The 25,193-nt window shown below is 41.4% G+C and overlaps 1 protein-coding gene across 1 annotated transcript in view; it reads right to left on the bottom strand.

Annotated features, from left to right (window-relative positions):
- Positions 1-25,193, bottom strand: part of rapgef6 (Rap guanine nucleotide exchange factor (GEF) 6) — a 138,480-nt gene that overhangs the window by 108,298 nt on the left and 4,989 nt on the right. Inside the window, exons 2-3 of the mRNA XM_027273316.1 lie at positions 2,097-2,167; positions 247-303 (exon numbers count right to left, since the gene is read on the bottom strand). Of these exons, the coding sequence (XP_027129117.1) occupies positions 247-303; positions 2,097-2,167 (128 nt within the window). The remainder of the gene's footprint in view (positions 1-246; positions 304-2,096; positions 2,168-25,193) is intronic.

The raw sequence follows: 25,193 nt of genomic DNA, 5'->3' as shown, positions 1-25,193 counted from the left end.
AGTGCAGCTGCTTAGTGGCCAAAACTGACAAACTTTTGTTATTCTAGGCTGCTACGATGTGTGGATGTTACATTCTTAAAAAATATTGTGAAACTTCAACTGGTGACAAAAATCTAAAAAAAAAAAAATTTTTTTAAATCAACTCGTATTTGAATTAAAAATGCTCAGCAGATATTTCAATAAAAAGCGAGTGTAAGTGCAGTTGAAGATAGTAAAGCAGAGCTCAGTGTGAGAAGTTGTACTTACAAGAACAAGATGTGGTTGGCCTCATGTCTCTCATATCTGGCCGAGGTGCACATCGACCTGAGACAGAAAGGCAAAAAATGTTAAACTTTGCATCTCCAAACAAACACCCCTGATATATTCTCAGCTCTCACAATCCATAACATGTGCATCCTTTTCCTCAGAAGACACCAAGCCCTCCTATTTTAGACCCCATCATTACTGTCTGACAGCTCAGAGTGTTAAAGTAATCCGCTACTCAATTTCTGGCTGCAGCCTCAACTCGCATTCTGTCTTTTTTGCTCAGTCTTTGGTCGATTGAACCCAATTGCCAGAGAACAGGGGTTTGTAAACACAAGTCAAATGGACTCTAAAGTACTGCAGCTTGATAATTAGACAGAGCATACATAGATCTATGAGGTTCATTTGATCATTCTTAAACAAGCACGAGAGACTATCTGTCCCTAAACCCTCCACTGTGGAATCATTTCTTGTAAATGGTGTGAGATTGTCATCTCACACCATTGTTTGTTGGGATGAGGGCTCATATCTGCAATTTACATGCACATTCTTGTTCGAATGTCATTGCTGTCACCTGCTCAACAATAGTCGAACATTCCAGACATAGGCAAAACAATTTAAACACGCTTGATATGAACTGAATACACTGTGGCTGATAAAGCCAGGCTGCAAAACCAACCTGGGCCAAAAGAAATTCTAAGCCCTCTGAAACCTGTTTGGGCAGTGTGTGCCTCATTAATAAGTCAGGCAGAAAGTAAGCCTAAAGGCTACTCTGATGTTAATTTGGTAAACTTACCTTGATACAAACCTTCTTTAATGCAACATGACATAACTTTTCTACCATAAAATAACAGATTTTAGATCATTTTGATGCTACACAGATAATGTCTAACTCATGGAAAAAATGTTTTCTGGTTTCCCTTTGATTTTCCTGAGGGACAGTAAAGTACACTGCTGCCAATTGGACCTGCTGTTAGCTAATGTTAGCTCAGTTTGTTAGCCGGGCTGCTGGGATTGTGAGCTCACAGCACCAGCGAAGTGTTTTGGACCACCAAAAAGAGGAGGAGGTTTTCAGGCCCCAGATTGCAGGAGAATGCTGACAGGCAGCAGGGATGGTGTCGTGCCGCTTGTCTAGCAGGCAATGTAACTGGGCTTTGCAGCCTCTGTGGACATAATGTCAGAGGTAAAGAGAATTTTCACAGAGGAAACAAAGAAGAAAAGAGGAGAGAGCGACTGAGCATGAGGCAGCCAGACGAGAGTAAATCTGGGACTTATTGGCGAGAGCTTTATGAAATAAAAGGCTGAAAGACAGACACCTGGTTGTTGGACTAGTAAGTAATGTTAGCTGTCTTGTTTTTTTGCACTTGCTTGATGTATGGCTCTTAGCAAAGTTGTCAAGTTTCTGAGCATAAGTAATGTAATCATAACAAATGTACCTGTACAACGGTCCTTATTTACGACAGTGGTATCGCACACTGAAACTGGTTGCAGTAAATCACAGAAATACCAATTTCTACCCAATGTTGCGTAACAGCGGAAAAAATCTAAACTCTCCGAGTAAGGCCGCATTCAGACGTAATCAAGCGATCAGGTGACCTGGACAGCCTCACCTTAAGTGACATTTCAGGCTGACTGTGGAGGGTTTGCCTGTTTGTGTGACGTGTTTGTTCAAAAATTGGATCCAGCTCAACTTCCACCTCCGCCGCCGCAGGTGACTGCGTTTTTTGTTTTTTTTTTGACATCCCTGTGGCCGCAGCCAAAAACAGACCGCCACCACTCAAATGAATGGAAATCCTGTCTGAATGTGGCCTGACACTGACAATTTTGCTTTTAGTGAAAGAAAAATGACTCACCTTAGCTGATGTTCCCTAAGGTGAGAGAGGACGTCCATGTGGTAAAGGTGGCAGTAGATGGTGTGCAGGTCCTGCAGGACAGAAAGACGCTATTAGTGAACATGTCACTGTGACCCCAGTGAAGACATAAAAGAAACAACATTTACTGCCTTTGAAAACACATATTTAAACGCAAGAGAGTGTGTTGAGTATTTCAGAAGTGAAACATTTTAAAAGATTAGCTCATTGTTTAGAGTGTGAAATGTCTGAGCACCATGTAAATCACATCGAGTGCAACGCTTCCACAGAGGCCTCTTGGACTACGCAAAAAAAAAAAAAAAGGCTGCCTATCAAACCGACACCCTCAAACCAGACAGGCAGGCATAGCACTTATGTACGCACACATGACAGCAGCGAGACAAGCACAGATATATCCACCCCATGGCCTTAAAATAGTGCTCTATCAGGGCCAGCTGTCAAAACATTAAGAGGCTGACAGAGGGTGTGTGTGTGAAGGGAACCGCTTCATATAAGCATCTGTAGGATCAGACAAACACAGTGGCGATGGGAGGCCACAGGGGGACTACTTTCAACAGGTGGACTGCACGGCTGACTGGATATGTACACACACATGCTCGCACACACAAAGTATATGAGATATTGGAATATTCTTATAGTAATGGCATAATAGCAATATTAGTAAAACAGCAGGTTAAATGAATAGTCTGACATTTGGTGAGATCAGCTTACTTTACAAATGTTAAATGGAGGATTGATATCAGGCTACCACCAGCGGAGGGCTAACCTAGCTTAGCACAAAGACTGGAAACGGGGGGAAACAGCTAGCCTAGCTCTGTCCAACATGAGCAAAAACATGTTATAGATTGTTTGTTCGATCTATTTTGTTCGATCTTTACTTCACAGGACAGCCAAAGACAGCGAGAGCTGAGGACACTCTGCAAAGAACAATAGGCTACTACCTATGCGCCCCCCCGAGGACCAGCGTTAATATTTCCCATGCAACTTAAAAATCAGCTGAAACAAGAAAAGAAAAATGCTTTTCCTAACAATCATCCCACTTTAGTATAAAGCCAAAGCGCAGCTGCAGTTTAGCAAGGAGGCACAAAAAAATTGGGACAGCTACGATGGCCTAATCTGAAACTAATAAATCAGAAAATCCCCCGAGCACAAATTCATATTTGCAGTGTGTTGCCTTCGTTGGAGCGCCGTTTCCTCACTACAGGTTTTGTTTACATAGTGCTTAAGCGGGTTGACTTTGAGAGCATGTGACTAGAAATCACATCCTTCAAAAGACATAGTAAACTATATAGACAATTTATTAAGAAAGAAATGAGGAATTGTATGTTGACTCCATTTTGGTTATTGATTCATCTGCTGATTATTCTCTAGCTTAAATCGACTGGTCTTTAAAATGTCAGAAAATAGTGAAAAATGTTGTTTTGTCCAGTCCATTTACTTTAACAATCAACTGATTAATAATAATAATAATTAATAAAAGTTAGTTTTCTCTTGATCAACTTAGAAAACATGTAATAAATTCAACAACCAAGTGAAACATAGGAACTACTGTGGGGTATTACAGCAGCAATACAAGAGAAACAAAATAGTCGAGAGAGAGAAAGGAGCATGTTTTTCAATGGAGTTGCTTGTGGATGTGTGTGTGTGTACTGGTAAACTGACTCAAGCTGTGAGAGCCAGCGGAAGCAGAGATGAACACTTGGGACTGGGGAGCCTTTAATGCAATGGACCACCACACCTCCGATGTGTTGTTGGCTCTATCTGATACAGGAAGGAAGGAAGGAGGAGAGAGAAAAAAGGGAGTGACCTGAGACAGTGAGCAGTCAGATGAAGAGAAATACCACGAGAGAAAGACAGAAACAAGAGAAGGAGAAGATAAGAGCTAAAGGTGAACACCAGTCTGCTGGTCCAGGTTTCTTCCGTGCCTTTGTGCAAACTAAGCATTAAGTAATCAGCGATAATTTCATGTTTTCACTCATTTATAGTGCCTAAATGAACATACAGCAGATTGCAAGTATCTTACATTTGTCATGAACACAGGGAGAGATTCCTGGCTACAACACACAAAGGGAGTTTTAGGGGTAGGGTTAGAGGAGCCTACTTTTCTCTCTAAGACGAAAGCATAACAAGCTAACCGGCTTGTCACTCTGTCTCCGCCATTTAAATAAGAGATAAATGCTCAAGGACAGAGAGCTTGACCTGGCCATCCGCTTCACAGCAAGAGTTGCAACCTCCATTTACTGATCCCGAAGGCAGAGACGGTGAGCGGAGGGCAGGCATGGAAAAGCCCGGTTCACAGCAGAGTAGTGAAAAGTGGAGCTGTATTGACTTTAAATCGCAGTTAACTGGGTTAGTGAACACAACAAACTGCTCCAGTAAGCATTCCTGTCATGTTGCTGAGCACGCATGTGTGTATGTGCACGTGTATGTACAGTAAGTGTGTGTATGTCGGATCAGAGAGGCCTGAGGCGACTGGCTAGTGTGGGGGCTCAGATTAGGCGAGACGAGCCCCTCAGTAGCTGCCTCTCCCTGCTTGTTAGTGTGTTCCATTAAATACTCTGCATGATTCACATAGATCTACACAAAATCTGTTTTGCTTCACTTGGATGTTTGACCTCTGTGCACAATTTTTTATTTTTTTTTACATTCATCTACTGCAGGGAGACGGTTTCTCTGTGCTCACCCTAAAGCTCAGTTCAAGACATGTATGTACAAGCAGAATTTTGTGTCATCATACCTAGTTTGGGAGCCAATCGTGGCCCAAAATGTAAGTGTGATGTAAGATGTTGAAATATCCAGTGCAAATACACCGAGAAAGGACTTTTTAGTGGCATCTTGTCATCCTGCAGTCAAATCTTTGAAACCAAAATGGTTTGCATATTCATAGATTCTGAATTTTTAGATGCAGATTTGACTAAAGCAACTTTTGTGACTCATGCCTCGATGTTGATCTTGGCGCCAAAGCGTCTTCTGATAACCTGCACAGCGGCAAATACATTTATTCTGCTGCAGCACCCTTAAACAACACATAGTGCGTCTACTACTGCACACATCCGTGAAGCCAACTGTCCCTGTCATGTATTGATTAGTGTAAAGCAGGTCATCAATAGGACCAGACAGACAGAAAGCAGGATGTCCGAGGAGGGGATCTCTGCTTTGTTGTTTTAATCAGTGGTCTGCAGAGAGAGGACGGTAATGTGATCACCACGCAGCCCACGCCAATCTCTCTCTCCTTGTGCCCTCAGTACATGTATACATTGCTTGGATTTTGGAACTGTGGGTGTGGTGGCTGCGGTTATGGTTTTTGGTGGCTTACACTCAGGGAAACGATCCCCAGATTTTTATGTAGCGGCGTCAATTCAGATATCTATTATGCAGTGATGCCCCCCATTCCCAGCCCACATGGAAAACCTGACCGCGATGTAATAAAAATTGCACAAACACACAGTGTTGTTCTGGTTGTTAAATATGCACAGGATTCAAGTTTAGACGCTTTTCTTCACAGGCAGTAGTTCCGAGTGAATCCCACTGCATCACGTTTACTAGGTTTGCTTAGTCTAAACAACACGCACATAAGTGGACACGACATCCCCGACACTCCTGGTTTGATATATGTTTACATGCGCAACTACGAAAGCCAAGTCCTTCGTGTCATTAGCTTCAAGCCCACGCGCCGCGAATTGTTGTCTCGTCGTCCTCCCTCAAGACAGCGCAGGTCAGCAGAGCGACCTCCTCCAGTGACTTCTGACCTTTGGCCTGTCCTCCCTGGAGGCTCATGTGGCAGCCTGATGACCCCATCTGTGATTAGGACGTCATAACCTCAGGAGAGACATTCATTAACCCATCACCGGCTGAGGCGTTTGATTTAGATCTGTCTCTTATGGTCAAAACAACAGAAAAAGTTTGGATGAAATGCACTCAAATGACACATGGCAGTTTTCAGAGGCATGTTTCTCTGGATTAGAATCTACTTCAGATTAATACAGATATTTAAATATTACTGTGTATAGTTGTGTTATTTTACTGGCAGTATAAAACCAAAGACCCTATGTTACATTTGTTGCAGCAGTCATCACATTTACATGTACACAGAAGTCGCACGCGGCCTTGCAGCACATGAGCAAAATTTAAACCAGATTAAATGTTTTTTTTCTTTCAGTCGAAAGAAAACGTCTGTTTCTCTAAATGACTAAAAACGTCCACTCCCTGAAGATGCAAGTCCTGCAACTAGCTGCAGAAATATCGAAAAATCGAGTCTAATCTCATCCTCAGAAGTGTGGCTGTCAAACTAAAAGTAAGACAAATGGAGCTGGATCGGTGAGGCTTGCTGTGCTCATCCTGGTGTGTGTGTGTGTGTGTGTGTGTGTGTGTGTGTGTGTGTGTGTGTGTGTGTGTGTCTCGACAGACAGCATGTGTGTGACTCAGGTAGACAGTGCTGCTGCTGCCACCTCCTGGCAGGAACATCGCTCTCATTATTTAAATGAGGCTTGATCTAACACAAACTGCATATCTCCCTGCTGTCATATTTAAGCAGTCTAAACAGGATCGGTTACATTTAACCGAGAGACGGCAGCTATGCATACAGCTTGAGCACCTTAAAAAAGGTTTCCTGACATTTTTGTTTACTGCAGGGGAAAAATGATGTGAAACCAGTTTGCAGGCAGCAGTCCTGCAGCTGTCATGTGACTCCACCACATACCTTCAATCTGACCATCTCAATTTGGTGATGCTATTTAAAAATCAACATTTTACAGTAACAGTAGATGTTTGTACGCTTGTTTTTTTTGGGGTTTTTTTTTCCCACACCCCCTAACCCTGACAGGATACTACCATTTTTGACATGCAGCCCTGCTGAAGTATGCCTGTTACTCATACATAAACAAGCTGCGGCAGCACAGACGCAGCACTAGTCACACAAAAGCAAGTTGTTGCAGTACAGAGGTTGTTGTCCCACCCACGACATTTCTCCCTTTTTTTCCCCCCATCAAGGGGAGGCCTATTAACACTGAATTCATGATATGTTCAGGCACTCCTACATGAGTAAGAAAACAGCCTACTGTTGTGTCAGATTCCATCCTCTGGAGGCTTGGATTTTTGGTCAGTTGTCGTTTGAGTGGGGTTTTATGTATAGGGTTATCTTTAATGTTCCACTAAAATCCTTTATGCACTAAAAAGAAGCATGGACGCCAAATTTTTATACATGTCACCGCTTTCATTTGCAGATTTGAACTCATGGACACGTTCCACATACTTTCACTGAATCTCTGTGACTTTTCAGGAGGAACCAGGTCGGCCTCCAGCTGAGCCTGCATTTGTAGAGAGAGTTCAATCACCCCCCCCCTCCTCCAGCCTACGCCCACCTCCTCCAGAATGTACAGTATGTCAGTCGAGTCTGTCACTGACACAAAGAGGATATTGTGGACAGACGGTACAACAAGTCCATTGAAACCAGCAGAACAAACAGCTTGGCTAACATCCTGCCTGCATAACCAGCCTTTAACATTTACATTACATAGACTACCGACTCGCAGAGTCAATATGGCACTGGGATATAGCAGAACACCGTGTACAATGTGGAGAATGTTCTACCTTGTGATCTGTATCTGAAAAAAAAAAAACATAAAATAAATTAAAGTTTCACCCGACATGGGGATTAAAAGTTGCTAAGAGAAATGCATCAGTAATTATAAGCTCTATAAGAGTCTCTGCAGGATACCAGTGAAGTCACCACTATACCATAGCTGCAATACACGCTCTGTTTAAAAACAGATCTGCACAGAGATGGAGATGCTTCGTTTCGTTTTCAGTCACGGACACGGGAACTGCAACGCAGAGAACAGAAGCATCAGATTGTCAGAGGCTGTATGAGATTGTAATTCAACATGAGTGCTCTTGTACTGTACCATAAACCCAAGCGAGCCGGTGACTTTGTGGAATTAGATAGAGAGTGGGCTTGAGTAGATATCGGTACTTGTCATTTAAAGGGAAGTCATGACAAGCGGTTGAAGGGCCTCTAGTCCACCAATACCACGATGATACCGACATCAATAACAAATTAGGCTTGCGTGCCTACAGGTGTTAGCTGCTATGGTAAAACCTTCCCACTGAACACCACCAGGTTTTCCCCAACAATGAGATGATTTGGTTAGATTTTTGGAGCACTTTATTTTTGTTTACATTGCAATTTCAATGTTTCAAATTGTGAAATGTATATACGTAAGTGTATCAGTAAGGAAACATCTGTTCCTGCTGCAATGCCTCTCCTTTGGAAGCTATTCTTGGTAAAACATGTTGGAATCAAATAAAAAAGAAAATATGCGTCACAGTACAAGACATTTAAAAGGATCAAGTGAAAGCTTAACATCTGGCCTGATGTAAAGTCAATATTCCTAAAGCCTTAATGCTTTAAACCTACAAGGGGTATCAAGGTCAGCTATGATTTCCCCTGGTATGATAACTCCTGACAGGATTATTATCCACAGAAGAAGCTCCCTGACAATCCCCTGCTCCGCTGTGCAGCACGGCCTTATCACTGTCAGTATCAGTGTGAGGTCTGGAGTACACTGGTAGCACTTAAATCTTAAATCCCCCTCTTTTGGCTCACGGCTCAGCTTCTTCTTTTCCACTCAATCATTTTCAGGAATAAACCCAGGTCGAAGAGAGGGCCTTGAAACTGCTTGCCCAAAAAAAGCTTTCATCGAAATGTGACCCTGCAGAATTAAAACACATGTATCTGTTCGTTCGGGCCAATCGGTTCACTGACCTAACGCGTGCTAAGCAGAAAAAGCCTGAAAACAAATACAGCTCGGCTCCTGGATCCTGAGAGTTTCCGCACTGAAAACGAAAGGTTCATAAAAAGCCCAGTGACGACAGTCGTGGTGCTGGTGGTGGAGTTGGGTTATGGAAACAGCGAGAAGGAGGGAAGAAGGGAGAGAGATGAGGGGGGGGGAGGCGTCAGTCATGACTAGAAAAGAGAGCTCAACTTGACTGAACTGGAGGACTACATTTACAGTATACGTTTGTGAGGTCACCGGCAAAACATGTCGAGCTGAGGAAAATAACAACCCTTGACACGGCTAAACAGAAAATGAATAGTCCAAATTGATGTGAATAGAGGGCATGAACACTTGATGAATCACAACTTCCCTCCTGGGAAGGATGCCAACGGTGCAGAATGGCAAATTTCTACCAACCCCCTTCCCCAAAAAAAGAAAAAGTTCAAGACTGTCACTTTGCATGTGCTGTACTATAATTTCTGACTTTGTAATGGGAAGGTCTGCTCCTCCTTTTACTCCTACTAGAAAAAGAGGGTGAAGAGTAAGTCTGGCCCAGAAAGGCACCACACCAGCTGCCCTCTCTCCACCAGCCAAACCAAACAGCCACACACATACGCACAAAAACACTGCCACACACAGAAATGGAAAATCTGACCCTTTATGTAATCTTAGCTGCAGTTTTATGCTGAAATTAATGAAGTAGGCATAGGAAGGGTTTTTTTTTTTTTCGTCTGCAATGAACTTCAAAAAAGGTGCACGGTTACATTTTAAAGTCTGTGTGAAGGCAATTCTGAGATTTCTTTCAAAATACATTAAATGTGTTGAGAAATAGTCGCTGAAAACATGTGAAAAGACTTTGAGCGTTTTCCACCAGTACTGGGTGCAGGTTTTTTGGGGCGGTCCTAAAGGATGGCTCGATGACACGCTAAGGCGACCCTGAGCATATCTTTGCACCCCTAGCAGAGATATAGAGATGAATTCATCTCGCTCAGAGTGTTTCAAAGTTGACACATCTGACACGTTTCAGTCGCTTAAAAATTGCTGCTTGACTGAACACATATTTATTCTTATTTTACACAGACTTTAAACCTACCGCATGATCATCTTCAACATCTTCACTGTCCAAAACAGTAGAAATCATTGTTCTCAGTGCGTCTCATTCGACAATTTTGTTGTTTTCGGCTAAAGGTTACATTGCAAAAGTGAAAGAAAAAATTCATGTAACTACTTGAAAAGTGTTGCAGCCCATCATCAATATCAGCTTCTCTACTCACCTTTGACACACAGTGAAATTAGATTAATGAATATAATAAAAGCCACAAGTCATGCTTTGATTTGTTTCATCTGTGCTAATTATACCCTACGTCTTTGTCCAAACTTGCTGTTTGGTTTCACAAACTCATCTATCATTTCCTTTGCTTGACAAGAGTACATTCTGCACCTCTGTTAAATGCTTTCATTTACTCAGCTGTAAACATTATCCCATAGTTAATCTTGATTATTCCGCTTTAAGTTTTAAGAGTTCAACACTTGCTACTTAGCTTTTCATCACCCGCGGTTTTAAACTCATTTGTCTTTCATGCATCGGCCTCTCTAACCTCTTTCTCCGTCACCCCTCACCATCTCTGCAGGCCTGAGCACTGAAGGACACAGCAGCCAGAGAAGTTTCTGTCCGTTCAAAGCAGCAGATGTTACAGACTGAACTTAGTTAGTCCAGGTTCATGCTCAAATCAAGTCTGAGGGGTGGGCTGCTAAGTTTAGGCAGGCACACAAGCAGAAATTTGCAAACAAAATAAATAAGATAAAAATGAAGAAGCGTGTAAATGAATACAGCAGTTCTGGGTCCCAACAAGAGTCAAATTAAAGTAGCTGATGCACGCACCCACTTGGCCTGCGCATAGCTGTCGTCTACGTGGCCTTGTAGCCACAGGCGGGCTTGTCAGATAGCCAAGATATGGAACAGATAGCTGATCTCTTTCACCAATCTGTTCAGACAGGCAGCTCTGCTCTGCTTCTCACACTCACTGCAGCGCCATAAATCCAAAACAGGGAGTTTGCATACTACAGAGTACTGCAAAAGACAAAAAAGCACCAAGTGTCTTACAGCTGGGCCTGCTAGGCTTAGCTTAGCCTTTTTGGGACTTGAAGAATTAATTCTGCTTTTGTTTGGTTTGGTTCCATGCGAGCCTCAGATGTTTTCTGCAGCCCCCGGGGTCATGTAGGAAAAGGTAAACCTGGAATGCACGGTTTCTCTGGTGAGAGCGGTACAAACATCAGCGAAATTTAACCGCCACGAAACACTAAAGAAAGGGAACTCGTATGCATGCTTCATTTTTCTTGGTTAGATGAAAAACAGAAATCACTTTTTTAAAGGTTTCCTGTTAGGCCTAAAAGCCACCATTTATGTTGTGAGGCTGGGGGGGGGCTGATGAGGGATTTAGTGCAGATTGTAAGCAGTTAAGCCTTAAAAACTATACTCAGTGCAGATGCTAAAATGTTTCCATAGATGCAGGAACAGTGGCTGCGCTCATATAAATAGAACGGAATATAAAAACAAGCAGAAACACAGCCTCATCCATGTCCGTAGGCGTTGATAGATGACACTTAAACTCGTTGCCCACCTACAGACAATAAAATAAGCCTGTGCACGAACACGTGGGCATGTGCTACCAGTCACATGTGGTTTGAATATGTTTGCATGGGAAATACTAAGGTCTGTCAAGCCGGAGCACAACAGTGGAAGCCAGCACATCATGTTATCGCTTAAGCCAAACCTCCAGCAAACTCACACGGATAAACCAAACACACACAAATCCCTGCCGGTGAATGGCTTCTTATCTGTGTAGACATAACCCAATGTAATTTCTAGTTAACAGTGGACTTACTATGCAGGAGACTATTTGACTGAGCTCACCAAGTGCAGATTAGGTCACAGACGCTGGCGAATGAAACATTTTTCTCACTCACTCAACTCCTGGGCACTTGAGACGTTCACAGCCGTTCGACAAATATAGTTTCTGCCTTGAAAACCAGACAAATGAAAAAAAAAAAAAAAAAAAAAAAAGGCTAATGGAGTCCAGACCACCACCGTGAAAAACAAATATAACCCTGGTGCATCAAGCCTCGGTGTGAGCAGCATCAAGACAAGACAGAAAAAATTCAAAACCAGAAGCATTTGAAGCAAATAGAAGAACTAGATCAAACACACACTAACATTTACACAGAAGACCAACTGGAGGGACTGACGATACTTGCTCTTATAGTTTCACTCTAAAATGATTAAAAAAAACGCAATTCTTACTGGGAAGTGGGATGAGAAACAGTATGGCCAGTATAGCGTTGGATTAGTCTTTGTTTTTGTTTTTGAAAAATAAATGACAAAAAAAATAGCCTCTGTTTCCCGTTAATTACCTAGATTCGATGTTCGGCACACCGCTAAAAGAAATCATGGTGGAAAGCCGGCTCAAAACTATCGTCAAAAATGAACACCACTCACAGAGAGAAAAGCAGTGAAAATGATTCAAGAGAAGAAAGTGTTCAGCATACAGCTTCATAGTTGCGCCACCTGAATCAAACTTAAAAAACTAAACTAAAAAAAGATCAGCGGACTAAAATAGTTTGGGAGTAAGCACCAAAATAAGTTGGACGACTGAAAAGAATCAAAATAAGAAATAACCTACACGCAGCTAACCTAGCAGCTTTTGTATAGCAACTAATATTTAAGTGGAGCTACTTGTTGTTTTTAAACATAAGTCAAATCTCCTAAACAGGATAATCTGATGATCTGGTAGGTTGTGAGATAATTTAATGTTTACTTTTTTGTAAACAAGTAAAATTCAATAACCCAGGTTTAATGAGTCTTAACTATAAGCATGTGATCTAGCAATGTCGGCATAACAATGTACAGTATTATGAGAATACATACCTGAAGGCAAATGCATATAAGAATTTGCCACAGGACAAACCCTTAAGTACTAAATCACATTACCACATATATCAGATGCCGCCATGCACAGTCATCTTCATTTTTTCTGTTGATGGTGGATACGGTAAGTGATCACTGACATCACTAAAACCTAACCTCACTTTAACCGTCTCAAAGGATATGTGTGTGGAAGTTGTTTCCATATGGAGAGATCAATCTGTCTCCATCTGTTCCCCTGACATGTCTACTTAACTGCTCTGTCTGCTCACAGTTGCTGAGTCAATGGACCCTCCTCTCAGCACTCATCCTCCTCCTATACACACACACTGTGAATCAGTCCATTGACGCTGATCTGACCCTTGTCAGTGAATTGGACTGGGCAGGTACCCGGACCTCCAGATGGGAGCAGACAGTCACTTCCCAGGTCATGACCTCTGCTCTGGTCGTCATGACATCGGGGGAGGGGGGGACACTTTGAGTTGGAGTGCTTAAAAATGACAACAGGGGGGTGTCTTTTAGCTCAGTTGGTAGAGCAGCCGCCCCATGTACAAAGGATCAGTCCTTTGCTACAATTAAGTTAAAAAAGAGGAAATACATTTAGAGCCATGTTTGGGCAAAGCCAATTAAAGAACATACATTTGCATAGTTTTTAGAAGTTAGCAAATTTGAACATGAATTACATGCGTAAATGAATTAATGCCAGGGCCGGGTATAATTTGAAAGGTTGAGTGTTGCAGGAAAGCGATGATATGTTGGTTTTCACACTGTGGATGCACATATGCACAAACTGGGCTTGGCTATAGTCCCAACTGTGCAACTGTCTGATAAGGCCAGAATGAGCGCCTATGACTTGATCTGATAGAAATGTGTGATAAATTTTTACTGTGTCAAAGGGTAGGCCAGCACTGTGCAGCATACAGTAGTGAAACATCAGCCAAGAGTTATATTACTTTAAAACAAAAATGCTATATATAAAACAACATATAAATGATAAATAAATTGTTATCTAAGGCTAATATGTTGCTATATAAGAGTCAGTACAAGTAACTGCTAATTTATAAATGGGTGTTATATATTATTTATTTATACTTTTCTCTATTGTGGACTTCCATCAAGAAAACAGAATACTTGTGATTTATAATAATTGTTAGTTGCACCATTTTATCCAATATTAGAACAGTTGCAGATAAATGTAACTCTTATATGTACCAAATTTATTACTATGTTACTTCCTACTGGGACTCACTATCACAGTAAAGGAAGTGCGCCTACACAAACAGCGATGCTCAGAAAGATATATATGGTCAAGGCCAAGCCATCTAACCTCGCCATAGCTACAAAACCATAAGCGAAAAGATAAAATGTAAAATCACTTAACAACAGAGTAGCTTTAGTGACATGTATGTCCCAGCCATAGGTTTTACATTAAATACAGCTCTATCTTAACTTCTGACCACATTGTGCAAGTCTCTCTCTATAACGGTCACATAAAAGCCCACACACACTCTCTATAACATAGAGCATTCAAGGGTCACTATGAAGTTTCTCAATCTAAATCATAAGGTCCAATATAAAGTATATTTTAAATTACATTATATAAAGAAACGCATGTGGGCACGCAGATGTGAAGTTTGTGAGGCTTTTTCAGCCTTTGCTCAGGGTAAGCAGCTTTCCTCTGTCATAAATGGCCCAACATGTTTGGATTCCACATTCATTGTTTGATGCGTTTGTGCTGCCGAAGCACGCAGGAAGTTCAGGGAACCCAGCTGTCACATTCCCAGCATTCCAGAGGTGAGCGCTCCGCATTCTTTTCAAACTTGTCAGCAAAAGGAGTTGACCGAACAAGCCAACAAGTGATCAAGGGTGTTGGACTGAGTGAGCATGCAAATGACAAATCGTTTTCTGGAAGCGAGAGACTGACAAGAAACATTTGAGTATACACAAGTAGAGCAAACTCAGAATTTCTGACCAAAAACGGCTACATGTGAAAATGTGAGTGAGAGAAAAGTAACTGAGCGAGCAAAGGAGTGAATGAACAACCGATAAGTAGGCAGAGAAGTGATTCACCAATTGAGTAAGTCAGCAATTGAGTAAAAAGGATGACTTGTCATACATGGGATTGAGTAAAAAGGATGACTTGTCATACATGGGATTGAGTAAAAAGGATGACTTGTCATACATGGGATAGAGTAAAAGAGTTCAAATTCAAATGATTGCACTCCTACTGCTGCACAAACCACAGATGTTATTACGTTTGCATGTATATTATCATCACCAACTTGTACTACTAAAAGAAATGAGTAAATCAAACCACTTATGCCTCAGGGAACTACGTGTATGCACACAAACAATGCTCAGGTACTCCCACTTGGGTTAACCATATGTTGCCCAATCACACTGTTAGCCTCCTTCACTGGAAGATCAGTTACTGTCAAACTTGCAATAGACTGTATATTCCTCTAACATTCACAGAGGTAATTCTGAAACATTGAGCGCACACCAAGACTGAACAATCACAACAAGAAAGATTGTTGCATGTGTCATTTCCAGCCCGACTTCATTCTTGTAAAACGTCTCTGACGCCGTTTTCTCAGACAGGAATGTTATCAGTACAAGCCCAAGACAAGTGTCTTGCGTTCATTTCAGAAAACCCTGTTGTGATTCCTTGACCTTCATCCGCAGGTCCAAAATTAGCTCGATCTACAACAGATCAGTTATCTTGGATATTGAATATTAAAATAACAGGTTGGGTGAGCTGCTGCACTCAGTGTATAGGAGGCATGAGTTGACATGGAAAGGATAATCCTTAAAAAGAGAAAGTATGATGAAGAAGAACTGTATAACAAGCATAGCTGCCTCACAGCATAAGTATGCTTAAACAATATTCAGAGCAGTAACTGTTCTGCTTCTACTTTTGCATTTTTCCATTTAACAGAATTTAGACTTTTAGCAAAACTATACCAAACAAAGTCTCAAAAGAGACCACGGAAGCAGTGACAAAAGAGCTAGGTCAAATACTGAACTACAAATATTCTTATTAATGTGGCAAAAATCTTACCCAAAGTAAGATGCAGAAAAACATTCAAACATTTGCATCCTGCTTTTGTTTAGGAAGAGGAGAGGTATTGGGGCAGGGAACTAAATAGGAAGCAGAGGTCAGACGGTAGTCAACAGGCTGTGGTTACTGTTTGTCAGTGTTTCCACAGTGGGATCTGCCAAACAAGCGGCCTCCCACAACACAGCTTCTTTCAGTGTTCCAGACTCAATCACACTCAATGGGAGCAGCTGGCAGATGCTCAATTTCAAATGGATGTGATGAGGCGGTTGATACAGACTTTCAAAATCTCAGCTACAGCTGGGCAGGAAGCTGGATATTTTTTTTGTAATCCACTAGTGACTGATGGATTCATAAACTCAGGATACACTTTCTGTGTTTGATGGAGCAGATATATAGGTTTTGGAATGGAAACAAACTCCAGAACATTGACTGGACCCTGCCAAAATGGGCAGAGACTGGGAAGAAACAAGCGCCGATTACTGGTATCCATTATCCACTTTACTAAACATCTTGCTTTACTTCAACACCAGAACTTTTTTTTTTACTTTAGTTATTGACGATTTCAGAATAATTTAATGGGAAAATGTGAATCCTAGACCCTGAAAACTTGCTAGTTTATAAATTAAATTAAGAGCTCATACTCAGAAACAAGCGAATCATTGTTACTTGCTAAAAAAAAAAAGATTTGATAATGGTCAATAAGAAGTAGAACAAGGGGCAGTTGGGGTTATCTTCTGCTGAGCAGCAGAGCTTCACCTCACAAAGCTGTAGGAAGGCTGTAGAAACAAGCATTCTGGCTCCCCCACAGAGGAATAGTGTTTGGCCCTTTCAGAGGTTGATGCTATGGATCAAGGTCAGAAATAGGGCATGGCTGCTAATAATGTTCAGCCACATACAAGAATAACAGTAACTGAGCTGTAATCCCTCGGTGAGACTACATTTCTTCAACCCCAGGCTGAAAATGTTAAAGAATATATACAAACTCTTGAAGGATGTGTAGCAGGTGTGCCTCTTCGTATAACCTTCTACCTGTGCACTCTGCCAAGAACTACAAAGCGGCTTCCAAAAAATCCAAGAAAAACACGTGAAAGGCAGAACTCCAAAAAAAACTTTGGAAAACAACAAAATTCAAACCATTGAAATTCACTTTTTTTGTCACACTGAGTTGTGGCTACGTCTGGATAATGCTCTATTGAAGTCCTATGGCAGTGCAAAGAAAAGTGTTACGTAATCAGTTGTATCTTTTTTTTTTCTTTTCTTTTTTTTTTAATTAGACATACGAGTCATTTAACAAGATTCAACACGGCATGAAAAGGGTTGGCGAGCCTATTGTCTGGATTACAAGAACCGTCATTTCCTCTCACAAAAACACAGAACGTGCTATGAAACACATCTGTCAGTGGTAGTTGGGCCCTAAGAGATGAGCGTGAGGACGAACAGATAAACAGTGGGTTCGCTTGTCTGTTAGCTGTTTGTAAAGGATGAATATCTCTACACACAATTTACTGGTTGAAAGAGAAATGGAGAAAGATCTAAAAAGAGCAGGATACGGGCTGTATCAGCTCTTAATCATGTTTTATTGTATCAGTGTGTACCACTGCTCTCCACAACTCAAACAACTCACAGCCCAGCCACACATTTGGTGGAAATGACGCATGATAGCCATGCAGGCAAACACACAGAGGCATTTTTAATCTTTTAGTCTTCAAAGCTCTGACTCATCATAACCGACTGTATAACTCACTGTCAATAGCTCAGACCTCTGGAGAGAATTTGTGTGCTAACCTTGCCCCTGTTCTTGACATTTTTTCTCTCCATGGGCGAAACAAAGAGGCAGGTACAAGTTTAAAATAAGAAAGCACATCACTTATTTTTCCAGGATGTGTTCCCTCGTGTATCAGTGCTGCTTGGTTACTGCAAGGAATGCTGCTGCTGTTGACTACAGCCCACGTCTCTGAGGGATTTACAGGGAACGATGTTTGAAACCTACATACTGCTCCTGCCTGCCCACATAGCAATGTTTTATTGCTGTAGCAACAAAAAAAAAAAGTATTTCAAATCCTGAAGGTCAAAAATGCAAAAAGAAGAAGAAACAGACAAAAACAGCTTCTTTGCATCATAGTAACCTGCAGTTAGGTGGCTTGTACAGATAGTAGAGCCTGGAACAGGTTTGTTTAGTCATTTAGACCTCAATAGTGGCTGAGTGAAACTGACCTCAAGCATTATCTGGGATAAGCTGCACGTTGAGAAGAGTTCAGTGCTTTAACGGGCAGGCAGGTCCATTTACTGAATAGATGGGACAAAGAGGCATTAACTATAAAAGAATGTTCCATCATTTGTTTCAGTTAAGCCATTGTGAGAGTGAGGCCTCCATTGGCCAGAAGGCAACACAAACACAGGTTTTATATTTTAAAGCGAGGAGTGAGCGTGCGATTGGAGAAGCTCTCGCTTGTGTTGCTCTGTGATATACATTTCTCTCTGGATACTTCACATTTTTTGTTTTTCTTTTTATCGCCCAATCCAATGAATAACAAGATGGATAATCTTGTGAGAAAAAGTTTATAAAGTCTACAATCAAAAGTGTTTTTTGTAGTGATTTCAGGTTATATTGGCTAGCTAACACCCTTATCCTCAGATTCACCTTTTTCCAATACTACTACTAAGTTTCCATGTCATGGTAGTGTGCAGAGAAACTCAACACCTTCTCTATCTTTCCCTCTCTCTTAAAGGCAGCGTAGCTTTACACAACGCACAGCACCAGTGTAACACTATCTCTTGATAACACACAACATATGGCTGGTAAAAAACACAGTTGTATATGAGCTACAGGTCAATATTTCTTTGACATGAATGAAGAATGTCAGGTAGCTTCTCTCAGTTTCTCGGGTGGGGTAGTGATATCAGGCTTTCTGAAATACACTCCTGCAGGGTTTTCCTGCAGAGCAGCACAGCTAATCTACAGGAAGGACTCCACAGGGTCAACGTTCAGGGGGATTTTTGTCTGCAGATGGTTTGTATCTAACTTACCTCTATTTTTAAAATATGCTCACAGCTGCCACTTTCATATATTGAAAATACCAATGTTTAAACTATTAAAGTAAAAACTAGGGTAACTATTCTGCAAGTACCAGAAGATGGAGTACATTAAGCAAATATAACATTTGCTATGAAAACATTTTACTATTATGTTCAGAGCTGAAAGATCAAAAATCTAAATGTTTGGACAATCGATTAATTGTTAAAGAGATAATTTGAGAAGAAATCTTTTGGGTTTGGATTATAGATTAGACAAAACAAGTTATTTGAAGACTCCATTTGCTGTGTTCTTTTTTTTAAACACACATTCCAGACTAGTTTTGCAAGGTGATAAAACTGCTTTAATAAGAGTACTGTGGCAACAGGTTGTTATACCGGGACAGAGATCAAAATAGTAAAAGGCTTCCATTCATCACACTCTTTGAAGCAATTGAACTGAAAATGAATCAGCAACACTTTTAATAATCAATCACTCATCATCATATACATTTAACAATCATGCAGTCACAGTGCTCATGGAAAACCAGTCTGAATAGCTGCACCTACCAGAGGCTTGACACGTGAAGGGAGTGCAAATATAATTAAGTTTGTGTCACAGTGAATTAAAAATAGATGTATTTAAATTAGGGAATGCTTAATGTTAACTGTTCACCGTCCAACCGGTGAGATCATTTCTGACCGACCGTGCATGTCAGTCCATTGGTTCATTTGCATACACACATCTTAATAATCGAGTAGTCTGAGACAAAAGATGAGGCATGCTCAACAAACTTATGTGATGCTACTCTTTAGTTCAATACTAGCACTATGCTGTACCATATAAAGCACAAGCACCCATGCTTTGTTTGAGGGCAGCTTGGAGCCAAAGATCAAGTCGCTGCTAACCAAGGGAAGAAGGTTTGATGCGTGCCGGTCCAATATTCTGCCAAGTCGTGTTTTAAGTTTGTTAACTTAACTTCTGTGTCACTTTGTCAGTGAATACAAATCCACTATTCTCTTGTTAACGTCACACAACAGAACAGTCTCCTTTGGTAGGTTAGTTACCAGTTAAAAAACAGCCTTGAAAGTCTTGAAGGTCTGACTGCCACAATAATGTTTCCATGAAGGATTACTCAAACTATTTGTATAGCATCTCGTTAAACTTCTTTATTTGACCTACTAGCTGCCCTTGTGAAGAAAGCAAATGATCAACACATGTTCCAAATGTCAAGGTAACGCTGTCATTGGTTGACTAAACTATACAAGGTGAGTCCACCTGTAGCCTCGATCTGCATTCCCCCACAAACTTAACAGGTCAGAGCTGACGATATCTGCCTGTTCACGTCTGCTGTCATGCATGGAATGTAGCCACACACAAACCCACGCACACACAGTAGCACTCACATGCTACACTGTTTGCAGATGCGTGTGCAGTCAAACATGCGTGCACGCTGAGAACCCTGGGCTGCTGTGCTGTGAGCTTGGCGGTACCCACAGGAAAAGCTGACGTGTTTACATTCAAACAATAACCAGCAGAACAAAGTCGGGCTGTTGGTGTGGGCCAATGAATGAGGGACTTCGAAAACAGGCTTTTGCTTCTATTGTACCGATGAGCTCGTAATGAAATAAGTAAAGTAAACAAAGCGAATTACAGCATCATTAAGGCAGAAAACATGATTTAAATGGCTGCTCGCGGCGTCCATCGAAAAAATAGCACAGGCGCATGTTCTCGGCCGAGCTGCTTCTGAAACGTGCCGCGACATTTCTGGTCGAGGTTACAAACACTGTCTACAATGGCCGCGGTTAGCTCCGGTGGCAGCACACCCGGAACGTGTCACAACCAATGACGATTTTTAACTGAGCCCTTTAATCCAGAAAGCTGAAACTCTGAAACATTGAGTGCATTGTCATAATCCATGAGTGGAGAGTTACCAGTTCAATAAAAAACTAATTAGTGCCGTTGCTGAATCAGTAGGCGACATGTAATACGCTATCTCTTTGGTATCCCATATACTGCTGGCCTGTTCTGCCAAGCAGTGCATTAGAAATCATCTTAAAAGACCTTGGCTCTATTGCAAATGCATGTGTAATGTATTATTGAACAGGAGAGGTGGGTCATCTTTTAACAGCCTTCGATGTTTCAAATCAAGCACAAAAAACTGATTTCTTAATACGCCGTGTGATAAGTTATGACTTTAATAGGTTACAGTGTGTCTTTAAAATAGCGTATAGTCGTTCTGGTGCTTGTTTCTCAGCCTTTACCCGGCAGCTGAAATATATATACATGTATGTCACAGATCTTTGAAACCAATAACCATAAACCACAGAGCAGAGACGACCAAGAACTTGCTCACGAAACCTGACTTGCAACAGTTTGTTAGCGTCTGTCTGCCCTCCAGTCCACAGGCCCTTCAGTTCGTTAGGAAGGGGCCTTCATTAGCTCCACAAGGGGAGCTTTCAGTGCTCCGGGTCAGGGGAAGGCTGTGTTTATTCACCCATTTAAACACAAACATACACACACAAACACACTGTCTTCCACCGGCTTCCCCCCTCGCTGTCTGTTTCACACACTGACTCCCTCTGTATCCTTTCAATTTCGGACTCTCTCTCAACCCTGCAGTTTGTTGGCACATTCAGGTTTGTTGATGTTGTTACTGGCGTGTGTGTGTGTGTGTTACTGTAGGTGTGTGTGAAGTCGCGCTGCATTTACGTCATGCTGGATTTACAGAGATTTCACTGGGAGGAAAGCCTCAGCTTGAAGATGTTGGGAGATAATCGCCTTCTTTGGGTCACAAATGTTGCCGAATGTGACGACACAGGCAGCAAACATGGCCACAAACACATCTGTGGATGTTAGCAGCCCATGATGAAAATGACAGCTGGCGTATATGGGAAAGTAACTCAGGGTCGTCGCCATGAAAACACTTTTTTCAGTCAGCATCGTATGAGTAATGGGGGTTTCTACAGAAACACACAATTTCCTGCCAGAGTTTTGGTTATTTCAAAGTTCAGTTATAGAAACGTGATGTCACACACTTTATTGCGCCAATTGGCAGTCAAATCATATCGAACTACATGCGGTGCTGATGAGGAAGTTAGTCCGAGTTTCTGTTAACAGACAAAAGGCAAAGATCTGAAGCCAAGTTTGCGGGGAAATGCCCAACAGAAAAATTAGCAGGTGAACGTGGAATCCAAAGCATAACAGCCTGAACGTGAAAAAAGGTGATGATCACACTGACTGATCACCGGTGCACAGAAAACAAACCCTGCAGGGTTTTATGGCAGAGGAGCAAAAGTTGAACCTGTTGAAACAGTTGCGACACACCTCGTTAGCTAATAAATCTGGTGCACATAGGCCTGGTAAACAACATCTTAATGAGAACGGCGCTGTGCCACTGTAAGCAGCTTCAATGCAGTCTAGCATTGATTCTAAAAAGTCACTCAGGAACTGGACCAATGGAATTCACCTTAATTTGGTGTTTTGATGACGCTGCTGTCGAACACGTTGATCCAGAATCTCCAATGTGTGTTCAACTGGGACTCCACAACTCCACAAGGAGCTGTGTGAAATCTTTAGCTGTGGTCACAATGTGGGTAATGTAGGTGCCAAAGCAGAAGAATGCGTGGGGATATTAGATTTCATTTCACCTGTGCCACAAACACAAATTCATTTTTTTCTTTTTTTGTTGTTTTCTTTAAGGTAGTGCTACTTCCACTTTGAACACCCTGCCTGTACCAGTCAGTGCCAATCGGATCACTCCGACGAGCATTTAGATCCTCATCCTGTACTTGCACTTAAACCGTGATGCTGTGTCATCATCTGTTCCACTTTTGTCCTCAGCTGTATATTTCTTTTGACATGACTTCAGAAAGATAAAAATAACTTAGAACTTGTACAATTTCTGTTCTTTTTTCTTCTTTTTTTTTTTTATGTTTGTTGCGCCTGTTTCGTTGAATTCACTCTTTCACCTCATAAAATAAGTACAACCTTCTCACTCCAGCTTTTTATTGCTTCTGCCAACTCTCAAGTTCCATTCAAAGTTTCTCTGTATCCAACTATCTGCTACTCTCATCTCATTTTCTTGGCCCAGCTTTTGATTAGGTGTAGCTATGTCGCTTCGCTCTCTGCTGATTCTCCAGTTTTCTCAATTTAAACATCCATATCTTCACTCCCACCTATGTCACAGCCATCTTTTTTGATTACCTGCCAGTATCTTTCTGTCTTCCACCCTGCTATATCTCAGGCAAGAGCCTCCTGTAACTTACGCGATCTGTCTTAACTATGAGAGCACCTCTCCCATCTCATCTTTTTATAGCTCTTTTCTCTCATTTTGCGCAGATATGCTCCCGCTTTCTCAATATGCCACTCCAAACCCTTCCCTTTGATTTTGTGATTCATGATGTTTGGGATTATGTCTAGCAAGTCAACCATGTCAGCTGTGTCATGTGGCTAAAAGTATGCCAGTGTGACAGGAAGTGTCACCATGTCAGTTTCATATCAACATCTGCCTAACCGCATGGTGAAAAACACAAACACAAAACTACCGACCGTACGTGAGAAATTCTTTCAACTACAGCACAAAGTCTCACCAGAACCCAGCTCCAGACAGACATTGTTTTTTATAAAACTTGTATTTTTAGCACTACAAGTGCCAACTGTGCACGTTGTGCGTGCTTTTTTTAAACACATTCACCAACCTCAGGTGTGGAGGGTTCACTTGTGTTCTAAAAACACCACTCCGAGGTTACCCAAACTCAACAAACTTGTCCTCAGGGTGAAATCCAGGCAAAGCAACAAAGCCCTAGCATGACACAATTCTTAAACATGTCACAGCAAATATTAAAAAATAATTTTGGTGCAGACACACATGATCTAATTATTGGCAAGGTACATATACATACACACACACACAATGCCATAATGAGTCTATTAGACAACATTTAGTGGGAGAAAAATATGTTTTGACTGACAAAGACTGAGATAAATTAACATATAATTTTAACCAACAATGCTGAAGCCACTGATAAATAACTTTTCCAAGTAGAACCACTGCTAAGAAGCCACAGGCAGAGAGACGCCATTAACCAAGCGATCGATATATTTATAGGTTGTCCTTAAATTACACACGGTGAGGTTGAACCAAACTTCGAAGACGAGCCCCGAGGCCTCAGTCAAGACGACGCTGGTGTCAAACTGTTTTTTTTTTTTTAACCGTGGCTGTGTGTGAACATGCATGTTTGCTCACATTTCAAGAGTGCGCCTTTTTTAAATGGAGTATTTACACATCGAACAAACCAGCTGGTTGCTCCAGCAATTAGCCAAAGGGAGGGCGAGGGACTTTACTGTGATTATGGCTACCCATCTCTTTGTTTTTATATCATATTACAGCAGTTACTAATGACTGCACTGCAACAAACTTTTCCCAAACTTTTCCTGTCAGCCATTCCTTAACTCTAATTATATTATGACATTCCTCAAAGCTTTTTGAAAGGTTAATTTGGACTTAACATCACAATTAGGCTTGATCTCAATTGGGTCCCCAAATTAAAGAAGCAGTCTGTAGAATTTTGTGGCATCTAACAGTGTAGTTGCTGATTGGATCCATATAAAAGGCTCATTCAAAAGATACTGACAACATAACGATGCCCTGGCCATTATACACTAATGAAAACATGTTATATTCCATTTCAGACATTTTATATAAACAGAGGCACCAAAAACTTACACAGTGGACCTTTAAAAAAACATTTTTTTCTTCTTATCAAACAGAATTTGCCTCCACTGAGCAGGTGCGCCAATCTCAGTCAAATAAAAACACAAATTTATTTTAAGAAGTCTGAACTACATATTTTAAGAATGACACCTTTGTTTATCACGTAGTTATCATAACCAGCAGCTACAGCTAGCCAAGTTTTATAGATAGGAATGTATCTGTGACAAATCCGACAACACGGCTGACAATACTTGCTTTATAATCACTAGTGTCGGGCAGCACTACATTCATTTCCACCTACTTCTGGAGTAGGCAGACCTTACTTTTGTGTGCAGTGAAGTAAACTGCAGTGGGAAGGTATTCGTCCTGTACGAACAACACATGATGCCCTGGGCAACACTGAAGACAGCTGAATGCCAACAAGAAAAAAAAAAAAAAAAGGAAGCGAGACACAAGCAGACAGAGTTATAGTTTTCATGTATACCTGAATACTAAATCAATAACTGAACACACACTGGCATGTTTCTGTACTACCTGAAAGATTCAAGCTTCCGTGTGTGTGTGTGTGTGTGTGTGTGTGTGTGTGTGTGT

Source organism: Larimichthys crocea, chromosome XXII, assembly GCF_000972845.2.
Source record: "Larimichthys crocea isolate SSNF chromosome XXII, L_crocea_2.0, whole genome shotgun sequence".
NCBI classification, from domain to species: Eukaryota; Metazoa; Chordata; class Actinopteri; family Sciaenidae; genus Larimichthys; species Larimichthys crocea.
The sequence above is the reverse complement of the archived record's forward strand: the minus strand, read 5'-3'. Positions and strand labels throughout refer to the sequence as shown.